This window comes from Salvelinus alpinus, chromosome 4, assembly GCF_045679555.1.
Source record: "Salvelinus alpinus chromosome 4, SLU_Salpinus.1, whole genome shotgun sequence".
Lineage (NCBI taxonomy): Eukaryota > Metazoa > Chordata > Actinopteri > Salmoniformes > Salmonidae > Salvelinus > Salvelinus alpinus.
In genome coordinates this window covers 41083685-41104213 of record NC_092089.1, presented here as the reverse complement: position 1 = coordinate 41104213, position 20529 = coordinate 41083685, and the positions used below count along the sequence as shown (strand labels likewise).

The window sequence follows — 20529 nt, the reverse complement described above, 5'->3', positions numbered from 1 at the left end:
GCCGATGGCGATGTTCCCGCCTACTGGTCCACGTGAAAACAATAACGTTTCAGGTTTTATGCACATATGTCACGCGAGGAGAATTTGTAGAGCAGATGGCCACGATACCGTGGCAGGTGCCTCGGCAAATGTTTACCATCGCTGTGCTGCTATTTATATCATTGTGAAACACAGAGTCACAAATATTTGAGAACGGAGGAACGGACACAGGGACCGTTGGCCCTCTTTGTTGTGAGTCATAATGACCACCAAAATAAACAGATTAGGGTTTACAGATGTAGGGTCTTATTGTGAGACAGTTTGCTACAGCAGGGAAATAATCCAGCAGCAACATGGGATGTGAATTATTATATGGATTATAATTCATGGACATTTGTGCAGGGGTTGATACATTTTTTGTTAGGTAAAATCAAGTATGACATATTAAAGTGGAAATTACAAACTTTAGAAGCCTTTTTATACCTCGAATAGACTACACGTTTGCATTTCCTGCTGTGCATCAAATTAAGATCCTACATTGGTATACTCCAGACGATAATGACCTGAATGTGTCAGGGCAAACTTTTTTGCCGATACAGTATAATACAGCAGATGCAGTGTAGTAAGTTTGTTGTCCAAATGGGATATAAAAAAAAGCTATGAATTCCCCCAGTACACCTTCATGTTTGTGGCTACATAATTATAGCACACTATGAGGTAACTGTGAGACAACCCCAGTCCACAGGCTTGGGCAGCACACTTCCTATACAGACCCTTGTCATCACACCTCTAGAAGACCCCATCCTGAACACACACACACACACTGTTAATGAGAGTTCTTCTGGCACCTGACAAGTTCTGCACGGCAACAGTGCATTTTTTATTCTGACTCTGAAGTCCATTAATTGAGGATGTGGTAAGGAAGGAGGGAGGAAGGGGTGCTGGAATGAGAGAAAGAGACAAACTCAGTGCACAGATTCAGATTAGGGCTGCAGAAGATGAGGGTGTAAAAGGGATTTAATGCTAGGATGGATTAGAGAAATCCTTGTAACAATGTTAAATAATTATAGTTCCAGTCGAGATCAAAGCACCATTGATTGAACCCCTCAAGCCTTCAGCACACAGAGTCTTGGAAAGCAGAGATTGGTAAACTAGTGCTCAGACCACTCAGACTGCTCCGGTTAAATTGGATTGGAAATATTAGGATGTAGATGAATCCTTCAGGAGTTTGCAGAAATGTAGCTTGCAAGAGCCATTTGAATAGTTTGATACAGATGTAGGATCTTAATTTGAGCCAGTTTGCTACAGCGGGACAATAATTCTGCAGCAACAGGAAATGTGAATTATTATGTGGATTATAATTAATGGACATTTTTGTAGTAGTTTATACATTTTTCGTAAAGGAAAATCAGGTCTGAAATTTCAAAATGGAAATTACAAACTTCAGAAGCCTTTTTAAACCTTAAATACATTACAAGTTTTATATTTCCTAGGCTTTTCACTGACATTTTCAACCTCTCCCTGTCCGAGTCTGTAATACCAACATGTTTCAAGCAGACCACCATAGTGACTGTGCCCAAGAACGCCAAGGTAACCTGCCTAAATGACTACCGACCCGTAGCACTCACGTCTGTAGCCATGAAGTGATTTGAAAGGCTGGTCATGGCTCACATCAACACCATTATCCCAGAAACCCTAGACCCACTCCAATATGCATACCGCCCCAACAGATCCACAGATGATGCCATCTCTATTGCACTCCACACTGCCCTTTCCCACCAGCACAAAAGGAACACCTATGTGAGAATGCTATTCATTGACTAAAACTCAGCGTTCAACACCATAGTGCCCTCAAAGCTCATCAATAAGCTAAGGACCCTGGGACTAAACACCTCCCTCTGAAACTGGATACTGGACATCCTGATGGGCTGCCCCCAGGTGGTAAGGGTAGGTAACAACACATCCGCCACACTGATCCTCAACACAGGGGCCCCTCAGGGGTGCGTGCTCAGTCCCCTCCTGTACTCCCTATTCACTCACTGTATTCACCTATTCACTCATGACTGACCGGCCAGGCACGACTCCACAACACCATCATTAAGTTTGCCGATGACACAACAGTGGTAGGCCTGAACACCGACAACAACGACACAGCCTATAGGGAGGAGGTCAGAGACCTGGCTGTGTGGTGCCAGGACAGCAACCTCTCCCTCAACATGATCAAGACAAAAGAGATGATTGTGGACTACAGGAAAAAGAGGACAGAGAACGCCCCCATTCTCATCGACGGGGCTGCAGTGGAGCAGGTTGAGAGCTTCAAGTTCCTTGGTGTCCACATCACCAACAAACTAACCAAGCACACCAAGACAGTCGTGAAGAGGGCACAACAAAACCTATTCCCCTCAGGAGACTGAAAAGATTTGGCATGGGTCCTCATATCCTAAAAAGGTTCTACAGCTGCACCATCGAGAGCATCCTGACTGGTTGCATCACTTCCTGGTATGGCAACTGCTCTGCCTCCAACCGCAATGCACTACAGAGGGTAGTGCAAACGGCCCACTACATCACTGGGGCCAAGCTCCCTGCTATCCAGGACCTCTATACCAGGCGGTGTCAGAGGAAGGCCCTAAAAATCGTCAGAGACTCCAGCCACTCTAGTCATAGATTGTTCTCTCTACTACGACACGGCAAGCGGTACGGGATCACCAAGTCTAGGTCCAAGAGGCTTCTAAACAGCTTCTACTCCCAAGCCATAAGACTCCTGAACACCTAATCAAATGGCTACTCAGACTATTTGCATTGCCCCCCCGTTACACCACTGCTACTCTCTGTTGATATCATCTATGCATAGTCACTTTAATAACTCTACCCACATGTACATATTACCTCAACTAACTGGTGCCCCCGCACATTGACTCTGTACCGGTACCCCCCTGTATCTCGCTATTGTTATTTTACTGCTGCTCTCTTTAATTACTTGTTACTTTTATTTCTTATTCTTTTCTGTATATATATATATTTTTTTTTTACTGCATTGTTTGTTAGGGGCTCGTAAGTAAGCATTTCACTGTAAGGTCTACACCTGTTGTATTCGGCACATGTGACAAATACAATTTGATTTGATATTTCAGCAAAGTAGAAAACTGAGGAGACTCGTTCAAGTTGTTTATACATTTTTTCCTCAAATCAACAGATTTGGACGTGCATCATAGTGATTCTCTCTCAAAAGGATGTTTTATCTTTCCCAGTGGTTTTATTCAAAGCTTTTTATCAAGTATTGGAAAAATAATGATGAGATTTCAGATGAAACTATGAACAACAGCTAAGAACTTTGGGAATGAAAACATGGAAACTAAACTGCTATCTCAGCACTCATTTTCTCAACAGGGTTTTTCTGAAATTGTGGGCCATCCCTGGCCCAGAGCAAGCCATGAATGTGTGGTGAACGTCTAACCTGGTACTCCACACTGCAAAATAGAAACTTGCTATGCTCTCTCTACTTCACATTATATTCACTTCCTCACACAGACACATAAATGTATAGCCTACACACACACACACACACACACACACACACACACACACACACACCATGAAAAGAATGTTTGATTGTGTTGATTAAATATTCAACAAGAGATTAGAGAAATCACTTCACTCAAATGCTGCAGTTCTTTCATGCAACTGTACTCACTGATCTGATATACTGTACTAAGAGGCTTTATGGCAAAACTTCATGGTTGTTAGTTATATCATCTAAAATATGCCTGAATTAAATCGCTGTTATTATCATTCTAAGTATTCTGAGTAAAAGTTTGCGTAGGTACAGTATGTTGGCTGCAACCGTGTCCTTAAAATAGTCAATAGATATAGATTCTATTGATTGTCACATTTTTCAAGAGAATCACTGTATCATTGGAAGATCACATCTTCATTTGCAGTGTTTCTTTTTTCATGACAGAATTCGATGAGAATGAAAGCTGTTGGTAAATAGGAAGCTGAACACAGTAGCTGGCAGTGATTCTGCCCTGGGGGACTTGGTTCTCAATGCTGCCTTCTTTCTTTAACACTCTGAATATGTTTGTTCTGCAATGCTTACACCCTCTGAGGCTGGATAGATGAGAAATATAGCAGCCTTCTACTTATTTGGAGAGGTATCACTTAATCGGGTGAATATGTGATGTGTGTATTTAAAATGTACATGGAGATGTTTCGTGCAAGTTATTTGAGAGGATGTTATACTGTGAGTAACTCAACTGAAACTTACAGGAAGTTGAATTTTTCTGAGTCCCTCTTCATTCCATAGGATTTCATTTTGCTGTAAATATATAAACTATATTTGTGTTTCTTTCTCAGTGCTGCTCCTCCATGATTCATTGAGAGTTCAACAGAATCTTACTGAGTAGCTGCACTGGGTCATATTTTATGTACATGTATTTGCGCTATTTATGGTAACTTTTTGTTTCAATTCAGTTTGAAAACTGAGCACCTCAAGTCATCAATGCATATGGTTTGGCTGTGGGAATGTAAATCTTAAGCTTCACCCTCTCTCTCCCCCCCCTCTCTCTCCCCCCCCCTCTCTCTCCCTCTTTCTCGCTCTCACGCTCTCTTGCTCTCTCTCTCTCTCTCACACACACACACACACACACACACACACACACACACACACACACACACACACACACACACACACACACACACACACACACACACACACACACACACACACACACACACACACACACACACACACACACACACACACACACGCACACACAGTCTCTCCTCCTAGTGAAAGGTATTGATATCAGAGCAGTGGCCCCTGCCTCTCAGACAGTGTGTGTGGTGATGAACAGCTGTGTCCGGCTTGGCCCCCTGGTCACGCCAATTCCAGCTGGGTTTTGTGTGAAGTTGGGGGGGCGGGCACTGGTTGTCAACTGAATTAAAATACCAAATAATAGTAATAATAATGATAATAAAAAGTTAATAAAAAACCGCATGTTCCTTCCTGATTGTGAGTGTTGTGGTATTCAATTATGCAATTTTCATTGGCATATTAATCATCTTTTCAACAAACAAGCCGGCGTTAATTAAAGCAAAGCATGGATAAAGACGTGTTGCCGGATCATCACTCCGTTTATCACCATGCACAGACCCACAGTTAAGTCAATTCCGGCTGTGAGATGAATTTCAATGTTCTCCTCGCTCTTTCCTGTGTGTGTGTGTGTGTGTGTGTGTGTGTGTGTGTGTGTGTGTGTGTGTGTGTGTGTGTGTGTGTGTGTGTGTGTGTGTGTGTGTGTGTGTGTGTGTGTGTGTGTGTGTGTGTGTGTGTGTGTGTGTGTGTGTGTGTGTGTGTGTGTGTGTGTGTGTGTCTGTGTATAGTTGTGTATGTATTATGGTCAGTGTGTGTGTGGTTTCTCACTTGTTTGTGCCATTGTCTGGAGGGAGGGCCAGTAACACTGAGAGTGGGAGACACTTAGAGTGGGAGAGGCTGAATATGTAAGTTGTGACTCATTTCAATCAGACTAAATAGTAGAAAGTTGTCTTGGTTACCTATTTATTGGAAAGAATGGAAACAAATTACAGGCTACAGCTTTAACCTCACTACCTCCGTATTACAGTTATGATTATACTGCATTATACTGTTGAAAAAACATCATAGTTATTTGTAATTATTGACACGGCAATATGTAATTTGTGTGTTGGTTCTTAGCTTGGCTCATTGGAAGGAGAATGGAGATGACTGAGAATCTGTGGGAGATATACTTGTCCTAATCACAGCTCACTGATCAGCTGCCATTCATTAACAGGCACAACGCCTCTCCCCTATTTGACCTAGATAGTTTGTGTGTATGCATCGATATGTAGGCTACGTGTGCCTTTTTAAAAATGTATGTAGTTCTGTCCTTGAGCTGTTCTTGTTTATTGATGTTCTGTATTATGTTTCATGTTTTGTGTGGACCCCAGGAAGAGTAGCTGCTGCTTTTGCAACAGCTAATGGGGATCCTAATAAAATAACAAATACCAAATTAACAACCCAGAGAAACCCTGGTGATGTGATGTGAGCAGCCAGAGCCATGAAAACACTTGAGTCAGTCAGTGGGCCACAAGAAAAGAGCTCCATCAGCCAGCCATCTGACTGTAGACATGTTGCTTGTCCCCGTCCCCGGCTCCTCCATTGTGGAGCAACTTTATCAGTGCCAGCCGCTCACCCACTTGCTAAACTGGAGGGCCAGCCGCCTCTTAACTTAAACATAAGATCTTTGTGGTTTGAAGCACTCGGCTGCACCGCGCACAATGAGAATCTGAAAGGCAAACAAGACTCTAGTGTCGGCGTTGCCCATCACAAAATCATCACACCACACCACCACCGCATGGAAAAGGAGAAATCGTCTGTTTCTGCTGCGTTAGCTCGATACTAAATGCACTCAAACAGACTGCTGCACTGGAGCGAGATTCCCTCTCAAGGAAGCAAAAAGGAGAGATGGAGGGAGAGAGAGAGAAAGCGGGTGGAGAGAGAGCGCGAGAGAGAGAGAGAGAGAGCAAGTGGAAGAGAGGGAGAGAGGGAGAGAGAGAGAGAGAGAGAGAGAGAGAGAGAGAGAGAGAGAGAGAGAGAGAGAGAGAGAGAGAGAGAGAGAGAGAGAGAGAGAGAGAGAGAGTGGAGGAGAGAGAGAGAGAGTGGAAGAGAGAGAAGTCAAAAACCTCCACATAACAATGCCGGAGAAAAATCAGAACATTTTCCGCCGAAAGATGGGCCATTTCCAAATCCTCGTGCCCTATCAGACAAATTAAAGTAAATCAAGCATGAAATGAAGCAGAAGAGCCCGGAGATAAGGCTCCTTTAAGTCGTTTACAGATTAGGATAGAGAGAGAGGTGCATCTGGTCTCTGGCAGTGAAGGAGGCTAGTTTCTCATTTCACAATAGCAGTCTGTGTATAGGATTACTCTCCCCTGTCACTGACATGGGAAGCAGTGGGGGAAAAGCCATCCACAAAATGTTGCTAAATATGTCCCTAATGTCTCCAACGTACCGAACTTCACTTGTCTCCCATCTGAACGGGGGTGATATGTTATGTTATAGCATGTCATGGAAGTGAGTAGTAATCCGATTGTGATTATTTTTTGTCAATTAGATGTGTTGTTATTTGGGGTGCCTTCTATTCTCAATAGTCTTTCCAGCACCACGTGACTTAAAATGTACATGTGATTCAGGATTGGCTAGAGCAGATCACATGACTGTGGCAGTCACTTCCTCTGTCCACTGTGCATGTCTGAAGTCAGGTTGGAGAGAATTCGACAGACTTCAATCACCATACTGTATGTTCAAAAGGTGCATATGTGCAGTATGTATTTATTTCACTTTAAATTGATCAAACTGCACTATTACTGTAATTAAAAGATGCAGTTACTGTTACAGTGTATAATTGCCTCGCAAAATCAGATTTATATTCTAATAGTTTTTGTATTTCTTGTTAAAGGCTGTGTATTGAATTATTTTGATTAATTATCTGATTATTTATTATTTTACTTTCTGCTCCATACGTCCTTCTGCCAGGAGTCATTTTATGGTAATAGATCCTACAGTACAGTACAGTACAGTATGTCTGATGTAAATAATTTAGAAAGGATTCTAATCAAAAAGCCAGTCGGGTGATTTTAAACCCTGTGATACCCACTCACCTTAACCATCACTTCAACTCAGTGATGCCGTGCTCTACCCGCTGAGCTACAAATCAAATCAAAGCAAATCAAATGTATTTATATAGCCCTTCGTACATCAGCTGATATCTCAAAGTGCTGTACAGAAACCCAGCCTAAAACCCCAAACAGCAAGCAATGCAGGTGTAGAAGCACGGAGGAGGACCATCTCTAGACTATATAGACCTCATGTACTATACATCACCTATACTCCCATTTCCCCTGAAAACACACACACACACACACACACACACACACACACACACACACACACACACACACGCCACACACACACACACACACACACACACACACACACACACACACACACACACACACACACACACACACACACACACACACACACACACACACACACACACACACACACACACACACACACACACACACACACACACACACACACACACACACACACACACACACACACACCGACAGACAGACAGACAGACAGACAGACAGACAGACAGACAGACAGACAGACAGACAGACAGACAGACAGACAGACAGACAGACAGACAGACAGACAGACAGACAGACAGACAGACAGACAGAAACAAACAGACAGACAGACAGTAGGTGCATGGCTCTTTGATGCCGGGCTTGGTGGATTTTGTTTCACTCGTCACACGTATCCTTTCTGGCGGTGATGAGCGGTGGGCTTGGCTGCTATACCCAGTCTGCTCTGAGAGAGACAGGGAGCTGGCCTCATCAGCGGGTAGTTGCTCTCTAAAACCGCCACCTTGACCTTCCCAGCCCAAGTCTTAGGTTTATCCTCTTTATCACACTATCTCCAGGCATTTAAAAATACTCCTGAAACTGGATGATTTAACCCGCTTTTACGCTGTTCACATCAAAACTGGATGAAAAAAAAGCTTAATCCATCTTATCTGTTGACTGTCAAACTGCTCCGGCTAAAACCTACTCACAAAAGACAACTAGGTCACCCAGGAAAAACAGAATTCCTGTTTACGGAAAGTTTGAAATCTGGTAATTGACTTGGGGAAGAGGTTTCAGGAGCTCTTTGAAATACTCCAGTCTGTAAATTAAGTGTTAAATTCAATCCCATAGTTAACAGTTACGACTGTAAATATGTTTGCTACTATAGCCTTGTTTGCTTGATTTATTTCCATAAATGTATTTTCCCCTCTTAGAAGTGATTGTATGTATATATTGTTTGTTTTTTAATGAAAGCAAGTCTTCTAAACTTCAATAGTTTTGTTCATAAAATTCTGTTAAGCTTTTGTGTTTTAGCAGGCATCCAGTCATACCGGTATGTGAATGCTTCCCTTATAAACAAATAGAATCAAATAGAAACAATTATTCAGTCCATCTGACAGGCAAATTAGGAGTGATATCCTTCTGATGCTTCTCAACGTGTAAAACAATCAAATCAACAACAAAAAATGTGGCGTCCTCTAGATGTTGTTTGAGATATCTGTGTGAGGAGACTTTCATCCTTTTAAGTTTTCCTGTCTTGTTTTACCAGCTATCAATAGACAGGGTGGCACTTGTATAAGATGGATGTGTTGGAGATTGTTGTCTGTATGCTTACTGCTAACTTCACTAGGCTTTTGATCAAACTGAGGACTTGACAACTGGCATATTCCTATTGTTCAATGATAGCATACCGCCTCAGTGTTTACGTCAATTATATACATCAGAGACAAGTTCTCAGTAGATGTTAGATGTATTTCCTGTTTATATTACAGTTCTCTGATTTCCCTCTTGTGATTAAATGGGATCTAAACAGCAACAATATATTATATTCTCAACCTGCCAGAATCAATAGAACGTTTTCTACCTTTTTGATCAACTTCTTTGTATGAAACTATACTCCGCATACATTGTGCATGTTAGCAATAGAATCATCCCGGTCCTCTATGCTTTGTGTTAAAATCACAGACAGTATCTATATCTTTGGCTAAAATGTCCTAATCTCTATGGCCTGTTTAACTTTTCCTACAACAAACCCTTGCCTGTCTTGTGGGCCTCAAAACAAATCTGACCTATAGGAGTGTCCTCAAAACAAGGCTGATCGATCCACCTCATTTTCGAACGTTGCTATGGGCACAGCCAAACAACGGAAGTGATGGATTCGACTTCCGCTTCATTTCCCTACTGCAGTGCGCCAGTGGCAAACTTGCCGGAGTAAATTATTTGAAAAAGTCAATTTATAGAGTATAAAAGTCAAGTAAATAAGTGTATGTGTAATTTAATATTTATTTAATTTACGTTAGCTAGACCTACTAGTAGGATAGTTTTGTTGTGATAATAACGTTAGTTGTGTTGTGGCAGAGTTAAGGCCACCAATCCAATCCAATAACTATAATAATAAACTATAGGTTACATAACTAGAAAACGTTGGTGAGCATCCACACTAGAGTAAAGTTTATCGTTTATTGTTCTTCAGTCCTACGCCTGTCAATCAACTGATTAACACATTCTACTGCATGCAGACTATTAATAAGGTGGTAACACAAGACCATTCAGGAGGTCTCTAATGCAGAGATACTGGTTTAGACCAGTGCTTCCAGGGTGTGTTCATTGTCATAGTGACAACTGCAAATAATACTTCAATGTACATGTAATCCAACTGGAAAATAATATAGTAACGTGTGTTCTAAATGTAGCAATTCAACAACATGCGCTGTTTACCCTGCACATCTTTTACAGCATGTCATTGCCTCGTTGCTCAAGTGGTTTATAAGTGATTTCAATTTTTCTAATGGTTGTCAATTCGTTTGTGTCTTCTTTTTCACTGTGCTCATCTCTGTATGTCCTGCGCAACTATTTGCAATGCATCAGTGCAACAATGTTATCATGACCGGCCAAAAGTGATCACACCAATGCACATTCTTTCCTCAACTTTCCCGACATTTTCTAACCTGTAGGCCTGTTTTACATTCAGCAATTAGCAAGGACAAGCCTGCTTCTTTCCTTGAATAGGCTATAAGGCCTAGTATAAAACATGATCAAAATAAATATCCTATAGATTTTGTAGCCTATAGCTTTTCCTGGGATTTCACGAGAAGAGGAGAGTCTTGCGTCCATAGCCTATAGCCTATTGCGCACAGGAACAGCTGGGATAGAGAGGCTAGTGATGTATAGCTGAAGTAAGACGCTAAATATTAGCTAGATATTAGGCCATTCATTAGATAAATATTAGGGCTATAGGCTAAATATTTACTTGTCAAAGTGCAAGAAAAATAGGTTAACAGATTCTGAAATGGCAGATCAGTAGTGCGTTCCTCCAGGCTGCACTCTGTGGTTCCAGGGCACTTAAAGCCCCACTATTGATTAGGCCTAGGCCTACGTTTTTAGACCAAATGATTATACCTAGGCTACAACAACATAATGCAATGAGGAAAGTATTGTTGTTATCAAGTGAATACACAAGTATTGTCCAGAGGGTGTAAACTGTGATGTAGCCGCGTCCTCAGAGCATGCGCAGACCAGCTGGCTGGTGTGTTTACAGACATATTTAATCGCTCCCTATCGCAGTCTGTTGTACCCACATGCTTCAAGATGGCTACCATTGTTCCTGTACCCAAGAAGGCAAAGATAACTGAACTAAATGACTACCGCCCCGTAGCACTCACTTCTGTCATCATGAAGTGCTTTGAGAGTCAAGGATCATATCACCGCCACCTTACCGGCCACCCTAGACCCACTTCAGTGTGCATACCACCCTAATAGATCCACAGATGACGCAATCGCCATCACACTGCACACTGCCCTATCCCATCTGGACAAAAAGAATACCTATGTAAGAATGCTGTTCATTGACTACAGCTCAGCATTCAACACCATAGTACCCTCCAAGCTCATCATCAAGCTGGAGGCCCTGGGTCTCAACCCCCTTCCTGTGCGGCTGAGTCCTGGACTTTCTGACGGGCCGCCCCCAGGTGGTGAAGGTAGGAAACAACATCTCCACTTCGCTGACCCTCAACACTGGGGCCCCACAAGGGTGTGTGCTCAGCCCTCTCCTGTACTCCCTGTTCACCCACGACTGCGTGGCAATGCACGCCTCCAAGTCAATCATCAAGTTTGCAGATGACACAACAGTAGTGGGCTTGATCACCAACAACGACGAGACAGCCTACAGGGAAGAGGTGAGGGCACTAGGAGTGTGGTGTCAGGAAAACAACCTCTCACTCAACATCAACAAAACAAAGGAGATGATCGTGGACTTCAGGAAACAGCAGAGGGAGCACCCCCCTATCCACATCGAAGGTACAGAGAAGGTGGAAAGTTTTAAGCTCCTGGGCGTACACATCACAGACAAACTGAAATGGTCCACCCACACAGACAGTGTGGTGAAGAAGGCGCAACAGCGCCTCTTCAACCTCAGGAGGCTGAAGAAATGTGGCCTGTCACCCAAAACCCTGACAAACTTTTACAGATGCACAATCGAGAGCATCCTGTCGGACTGTATCACAGCCTGGTACGGCAACTGCACCGCCCTCAACCGCAAGGCTCTCCAGAGGCTGGTGCGGTCTGCACAACGCATCACCGGGGGCAAACTACCTGCCCTCCATGACACCTACAGCACCCAATGTCACAGGAAGGCCAAAAAGATCATCAAGGACAACAACCACCCGAGCCACTGCCTGTTCACACCGCTATCATCCAGAAGGCGAGGTCAGTACAGGTACATCAAAGCTGGGACCTAGAGATTGAAAAGCAGCTTCTATCTCAAGGCCATCAGACTGTTAAATAACCATCACTAACTCAGTGAGGCTGCTGCCTACAATGAGACCCAATCACTGGACACTTTAATACATGGATCACTAGTCACTTTAAACAATGCCACTTTAAATAATGTGACTTTAATAATGTTACATATCTTACATTACTCATATCACATGTATATACTGTATTTTATACCATCTACTGCACCTTGCCTATGCCGCTCGGCCATCGCTCATCCATATACTTATATGTACATATTCTCATTCATCCCTTTAGATTTGTGTGTATTAGGTAGTTGTTGGGGAATTGTTAGATTACTTGTCAGATTTGTTTGTATTAGGTAGTTGTTGGGGAATTGTTAGATTACTTGTCAGATTTGTGTGTATTAGGTAGTTGTTGGGGAATTGTTAGATTACTTGTTAGATATTACTGCACTGTTGGAACTAGAAGCACAAGCATTTTGCTACACTCGCATTAACATCTGCTAACCATGTGTATGTGACCAATAACATTTGATTTGATTTTGATATGAATAACCGCTCTGTTTTGTTTCATGCAGAAATAGCGGCATAGGCATACAGGCTAGGCCTGATTATGCAACCATGTTGATCAGTTTGGGTCTATTCCCTACAGTTTAGAGGGCCCAGAAATATACATTATCAGGCCTCTCATATGGTGTAGGCCTATTTTGTCAGGATGTAGCCCTGTGTTGAGATAGGAATACTATAGGAAAATATAGGTGTATCCTTTCCAACTCCCTGCCCGTTCAAGAAAATAAGCCAATGTGTCCAACAAGCTTTTGTAGTCTGGCTTTTCCTGGGGCTCCACAAGATTTAAAAGGAATAGCCGTGACAGCGGATAGGCAAGGTGCGTACTTGCGAAACAGAACAATGAAGACAGACAGGCTTGAGATGTAGCCTATAGCCTCAGTTAGAAGCTTATGAAGAATGTTATGATTGTTTTCAAGTGAGTGCAAAACTCTAGTCTAGTCTGTAAAGGGCAGTGAATAGCCTATGTCATTTGAATAACCTCTCAAAAGCCTGGCATTTTGAATGCATATTGATTTCGAAATAACTGCATCTAGCCTACCATGTTGTTGTCCTGTTGTGTTGCTACCATGCTGTGTTGTCATGTGTTGCTGCCATGCTATGTTGTTGTCTTAGGTCTCTCTTTATGTAGTGTTGTGGTGTCTCTCCTGTCGTGATGTGTGTTTTGTCCTATATTATTATTTATTTATTTTATCCCAGCCCACGTCCCCGCTGGAGGCCTTTTTCCTTTTGGAAAAATTGTACATTTGTAAATAAGAATTTATTCTTAACTGACTTGCATAGATAAATAAAGGTTAAATAAAAAATTGCTATACAAATAGCTTGACTGATTGGACAACCATTTGGAACAGTTTTCTCAGCAGTTTAGCCTACAAGGTCCAGGAACATTAGCAGGACAGTAATATGGTGTATAAGACTGACCTATAGGAGTGTCCTCAAAACAAGGCTGACCTATAGGAGTGTCCTCAAAACAAGGCTGACCTATAGGGGCCAACCCTTTCCTTGCACCCCTTCCTCTTAGCCAAGCACATGCGGTTGTCTAGGAAACTTGCTCTCCCAAAATGGTCAAGTTTCCCCTCCCTCCCGCTGCTCAAAAGGAGGGTGTGAGCCAGACAAGCAGGGGGTTCTCGTCTGGGAGAGAGGGAGAGGAGGAGGAGGGAAAAGGTCCATCTGTGTTTTAAAACAAGTGTCTTGCCCAGAGATAATAGTGCTGCTCTGGGTTATAAATGATGCATTTTGTTCTCTTGGACCTGATAATGGAGGTTTAGGGGAAGGGGAGGAAAGTTCATCGCTCTCTTATCAAGGCGCACTGGCATTTCTCCTTCAGCTGTAACATTTCATATCACATCTCTGCTCCTTTAGAGATGTAGCACCTTTTGTGGAGAGATACTGTACGTTCCATTTCACCCTCTATATGCTCCATGTGGTATATTCATTTGTATCCCATTTGGCACTTCTATAACCTGTTCCGTCAATAGCGATGGTTGTGATAGCTGCGTCTCTGAACTGACAGACATGGGGTTATTATTGAACGTTGTCACAGCAGTCTCTTACTCTACTGTACACCTCTCTACATAGATTGACATGGTTTCAATTGTTACCATTTTATGATATCCAGTGAATATCCAGTGAATTGTTGTTTTTAAGCAAAAAATATTACATTGGATTGTATTTTGTTTCCAATTGTTACATTCAAGGGATAGTAGGAAAGTGGTTTTATTAGTTGAAAAAATATTTAACCATGGAAATAGGATTTATTTATGTATAAATACATATAACTAGAATGTGTATAGGCGACCAAGGTAAGTCTTAGTTTTCAGTTGGTCACTGAACTAATATTCATGTTTTAAATGGCTACAGTCAAACTACTGTTAATCTGCAGCCACCTAACACTGTCATTTGTCATTTATGACCCTCACTGTAGAGAAATGATATTAAGTTAAATCCAAATTGGATGAAGTTCCACACCAGGAGATGTGGAGTACATTATTATATGGAAGAAAATTTGAATACAAAGTCTATCCATCATCAACCACTAGGAATCCACCATAGTGTTCAAACATTTATACATTGAGATTTTGTGGTAACATTTCTGTGGTAACATTTCTGTGGTAACATTCTGAGTCCCTTGAATGCCACATTGCCACATAGAAAGTGATCTTATGGTTGAGTGATTGTTTACTACTGAACCCACTGCACCCACCATTCAGAACATACTTCACTGGCTCACATGGATTGAACTACGGTGTTACTGTATGTGGACTGTACCTATATAGATACCACTTGAATGGAGGTGAGGGCAAATGTTCTTCATTTTAAACAACAGGTCATGTTATTGGAGATCTAATAGTGGATTTAAAAAAGAGGTGATGGGTTCAGCTTTGGGGTGTCTGTCTCTCGCTCTCCCTCTCTCCCACCCCTCCACCATCTATTCTTTAAATCACACCAAGATGGCACCCTGCCACTGAGACACTGCTCATTAGCATTCCGAGCTATGCCAGTGAAGAGAGACGCAGAGAGAGACGATGAGGTTCCCTATTCCTCTTTCTCTCTGTCCCTCTGTCCGCATAACAGCAAAACAAACAGATGCCAGCGTGGAGCATCTTGGGTGCTATCTGAGGAGGATCTCTCCACACACAAAGGAACATTCATTGGGCTGCCAAGTATCAGTGGAGACCAGAGAGAGCAGGAACAGACCCCAGAGTCTAGCGACAGATGATGATCTTATCGAAGGGGGGGGGGGGGGGACTCTTTAGTCACATCATCAGTTGCCTCTTGCCCAAGAACCGTGGCATTTCACTATTGGGTGTTGAGCGACGTTGAGGGGGACAGAGCGGGGTAGGGTTTGTCAGAGCCCCCTGTACTGGAGCTCACTGAAGGCCACTCTTTCTTCAGGCCTTGTCTTTGATTTGTGAGAAAGGGTTCAATACTGTGAGTGTTTATTTTTTACTTTGTCATTAATGTTTATTAAGGTATGAGCAGAGTGAGAAGGTGAGAGTTTTGGCACTTGAGTTGTAGTCTTTTAAAATAGTCTCAGTACCTCAGAGAGGAAACGTTTGACAAAGAGTGTTCATTTTGGCTGGGCTAAAGATTTTCCAAAGGAGGCTTCTTCGCTCTGACCATCCAACATAATATAGATATCAGGGAGTATAGACTGTCCACAGACCCCATTTAGATAAAACCAGTTGTCTGTTATCATAATGCATATCTATATATTCTTTATCTATAGATAGTGGACTCCTAAATGCTGGTGGCAAATGGAGAGATAAAGTATGAAGGCTTATTATTTTTCAGCTGGTGTTTTTGTTGAGGTCGGAGGATTGTATCTGCAACAGATGTGACACACCAGCTGGAAGCCAAGGTCCTCAGGCAACATTTGGTACGGGACACAAACAACTGGCACACAGACACTGTATGAGGACCTCAAACCTCCAATTGAATTGTACCCCCCTCTCCCTTCTCTCTCACACACCTACTACTCCCATCCCCCCATCTTGTATCAACTAGAGAGAGGGGAGGGGGAGAGAGAGCGAGAGGGGGAAAGAGAGACAGAGAAAGAGAGAGAGACTACCCGCCCGCTGGGGATGGCTGTAGCTAGCGGTCGGTGTGTCAACAGGGCTAAACAGGAACTAGCATCCAAGTGGTTAAAGGGCCTCGCTCTTATCAGAGGACAGACAGAATGCATCAAGCGGTGGCTGCATGCGCTCCTTCTCCCTTGCATCGCACTGAGGGAGCCTGCTGCCTCTGATGGTGGCCAGCTGTGCTCCAATGTTTAATCATTTCTCTCTTAATGAGCTTAGCCACCTTCCACCACACCGTCAGTAACGCAGTGGGCAACAGACAGAGCGGAGGAGGAGGAGAGAGATAATCATCCGAGTTAATTCTTCCACAAAATAAAGTTTAGTAGCCTGTCTGGACATACAGTAGGCAGTGGTGTCATTGGTATCATACAGAAAGGAACGTTTAGAGTATTGAGATGAGAATATTACTCTGTTTGATTCTAGTTTTGGCATATATTTGTACATTTGTCCAACATCAAGTAATTGTTCGGGCTGTAATGTTCTTGAAATGCAGGTGTATTTTATAGTGGAGGGTGTAGCTGATGGCATCAAAAGAGAATGAAGTATTTCTGAAGAGAACTCTTCCTGACTCCAGGGTGTGATGTGACCCAGGTGTGTGTGATCTTTAGGAAACAACAGCAACGTAGCCTATTGTTAGCGTAGCCACCCGTCACCCAATGTTGTTTATGCATGAGAAGGAGCACATTAGATGAAAGCATTTCCATACAAACAGACTGACACAATAGCGTGTCACTGATACAAGGCTGATATTTACAGTATAGACCTCGTCTGAATAGGTCATTATATCTGTTATTATAAAGTTCAGTGATCATTTCACTTCACTCAACATGCATGGAATACATGCCCAGAATACTGATTAGCTACAACATCAGTGCACATCTAGGTTAAAATAAATGTTGCAGGGCCTCCCGGGTGGCGCAGTGGTCTAGGGCACTGCATCGCAGTGCTAGCTGCGCCACCAGATTCTCTGGGTTCGCGCCCAGGCTCTGTCGCAGCCGGCCGTGACCGGGAGGTCCGTGGGGCGACGCACAATTGGCATAGCGTCGTCCGGGTTAGGGAGGGTTTGGCCGGTAGGGATATCCTTGTCTCATCGCGCTCCAGCGACTCCTGTGGCGGGCCGGGTGCAGTGCGTGCTAACCAAGGGGGCCAGGTACACGGTGTTTCCTACGACACATTGGTGCGGCTGGCTTCCGGGTTGGAGGCGCGCTGTGTTAAGAAGCAGTGCGGCTTGGTTGGGTTGTGCTTCGGAGGACGCATGGCTTTCGACCTTTGTCTCTCCCAAGCCCGTACGGGAGTTGTAGCGATGAGACAAGATAGTAATTACTAGCGATTGGATACCACGAAAATTGGGGAGAAAATGGGATAAAATTTAAAAAATAAAAAATAATAAAATAAAGAAAGAAATGTTGCAAACTAAATGTACGGTTCATACATGTGCGGTAACTACAATAAGAACGTATCACATTTGAGAAATACATGAATACCTTCTGGGTCTGTTTAGATTGTGCCGTACTGTATATTGCATTCACTTTACAGTAACAAAGGCGGGAAGATTATATGAAAATGTGCCTCAATAAAAGGGTGATAAGTTAGAGTGCTGAAGACAATCATAACACTTGGGTTCAGTCAGAGGGAGAGTAGACGTTCACAGGAAGATAAAGCAGATAGTGCTTGAGGGGGTTGAGGGTCTAAATCCTCCAACCAGGGCACTCAGAGGTTGTCAAGGCGACCGGGCGGAAATGTGCACTTGAGAGGCCTGCATGACTTTCCTCCCCCCCAGAAACCCAGCGGTGACCACGCTACGGCCCCAATTATCATAACTATTTGATTAATCACTGTCCCAAGAAAGTACACTGAATCTAAGAGATAAGATAGCGGGGGTGTTTTAGCTAGCTGCGCTAACAGTGCTATCCTGTTACACAGTTCATTAAGTGTAGCTGTGCACAGCACTAACAAGGGGCCTAGCTTCTTCCTGGATCAATCTGCTGCCTCTCTCGCTGCCTGCCAGTCACTGAGCCTGGCCCTGCGATGTCTCACAGAGATTATCTCTAGAGAAGACACCTTTCAGGCAAGGTTACCGGCCTGTTATTTTGATTTGTTTTGATTTGAAACCCTCCAACTGATGATGATGATGGATTCACTCCTGATTATTTTGGCTTTATTAGCAGAGGGCTTAACCTGCACTGTTTACTGTTTTATGAACACGAGGGACTGTAGATCTATATGCATGGGGGAAAGAAATAGTAATCTGTCAATGTGCCCTTGAGCAAGGCACTTAACCTTCATTTGCTCCAGGGGTGCCGTCCTACTATGGCTGACCCTGTAAAACAACACATTTCGCTGCACCTATCTTGTGCATGTAACAATAAAAAAATTTTTTTTAATGGATAATGGTCAACAAATAAAGCCAAATACCAGGACACTTCACAAGATGGCTACAGTATCCCAGAAAAAGAAAGAGGAGCACTTTTGCAATGATCTTTGAGGTGTATTTAAGGACAAATGATACTAATTATTGTGTTTTCTAGGGAACTGGAGGATTTGGCTGACTGTTTTGAGATTCTTGGTGTTTTATGATATGATGACTGTTTCGATGCTTGGTGTTTTATAGGAGAGCTGGATGCGTTCCACAAGGATGGAGAGCGTCGGATCCACAGCCGGCAGCAGCTCCCTGTGGGAACCACGTGGGGACCTTTCAACGGGAAGATCGAGATGAACATCGATGGCAGCGGCATGGTAGGTCATGCTTTTAACGTCTGTCTCTTTCTTTCACTTATTCTGTCAGAGTCACATTGTTACTGGGGCTGCTCTGGGAACATGAAAAAACAGAGAATACCACCAAATTATCTGTCACCCTTTTTCTCAAGACTTTGGTCCATAACCTAACCTTCACTTTGCTAAAAAAAAAGTAAAAGTTTGTGTTTTTAGTTCACCAGTCATCTGTCGTTCTTAGAGGCCTTGCCCGCCAGCCTACTAGCAAGTTCCTTCCACCAATACAATACAGTGAGAGTGAGTGGGTAGGGGTAAAGCCTAGTCAACTTGAAGGAGGAGGCAACCAATTCCCATGACAGTTAGACCCATAGAGTTGTCTGTTCAGGGATCAAATTTCCCCCCGCAAAAGGCTTTGATGTGCATTCATTTCAACCATTTAATCTGCATATTTTACGACTAAACACTTTAATTGGTAAAAAAGACATTTGAGTCCAGACCCTCGATTCAATGAACTAACGATCCATTATATTTGATGTTGCTATTCTCACCCCAGCTTTACACCAATCAGCTGGCCCCGCTTGTCTTAAGACATCCCAGTGAAGTTCCTCTTTAACGGCTGGAAAATATGTTGACCTGGTGCTCTGGTGAAACGACGAGTTCTCCAGGGTTTTGATATTTCATTTTCATTTGGATTAATTAAGAAAATTCTTATTAAAAATTGTAACCAATCTCACATTCATCCTGTTAAGAAACATAAGGAAAAGTCCACGAGGATTTTAGACTCAGAGGCCCTGCCCGTTCTCGCGGATTTCTTTAACGCTATAACTTTATTAAATCATTCTCTGAGCTGTTTCTGACTGTTTTCTAAGCTCCCCTCACGGTTCTAAAGTCATCAATGGCTTTAAATATTTCATCTAACCATGAAATATGGACTCTTTTCGGGTCCAGGCCTGTTATCCTCAAGCAAAGAGTGATTCTAAGGATGAGCACCTCAAGCCACTACTGTGCATGACATGCAAATATAGTTCTCTTCCATTTTTGCATGAATTTACATGAAAGGTGGGTAGCCAATGTGACAGTCTATTGCCCTCAGAGTGAACAAGTAGTGTCAAATGCATCCTCATATGGTTGAGATGCAGTTATCAGAGTATTTGTACTAAAGGTTTCCTACATTTGTATACTTCATAAAAAGGAAGTTAAGATATAGTTACGCTGCGTGCTGAACTAACTACATTTAAAACTGTTCACATTCTAAGAGACTGAGCTGTTGGACAATATTGTAATGTTCTAGATTGTTA

At 42.9% G+C, this 20529-nt stretch overlaps 1 protein-coding gene across 2 annotated transcripts in view; it reads left to right on the top strand.

Moving 5' to 3' along the window:
* LOC139573659 (zinc finger protein ZFPM2-like) overlaps positions 1-20529 on the top strand; it is a 139885-nt gene that overhangs the window by 54221 nt on the left and 65135 nt on the right. For both annotated transcript variants that reach the window (XM_071397358.1, XM_071397357.1), the window contains one exon: positions 19131-19255. In XM_071397358.1, the coding sequence (XP_071253459.1) occupies positions 19131-19255 (125 nt within the window). The remainder of the gene's footprint in view (positions 1-19130; positions 19256-20529) is intronic.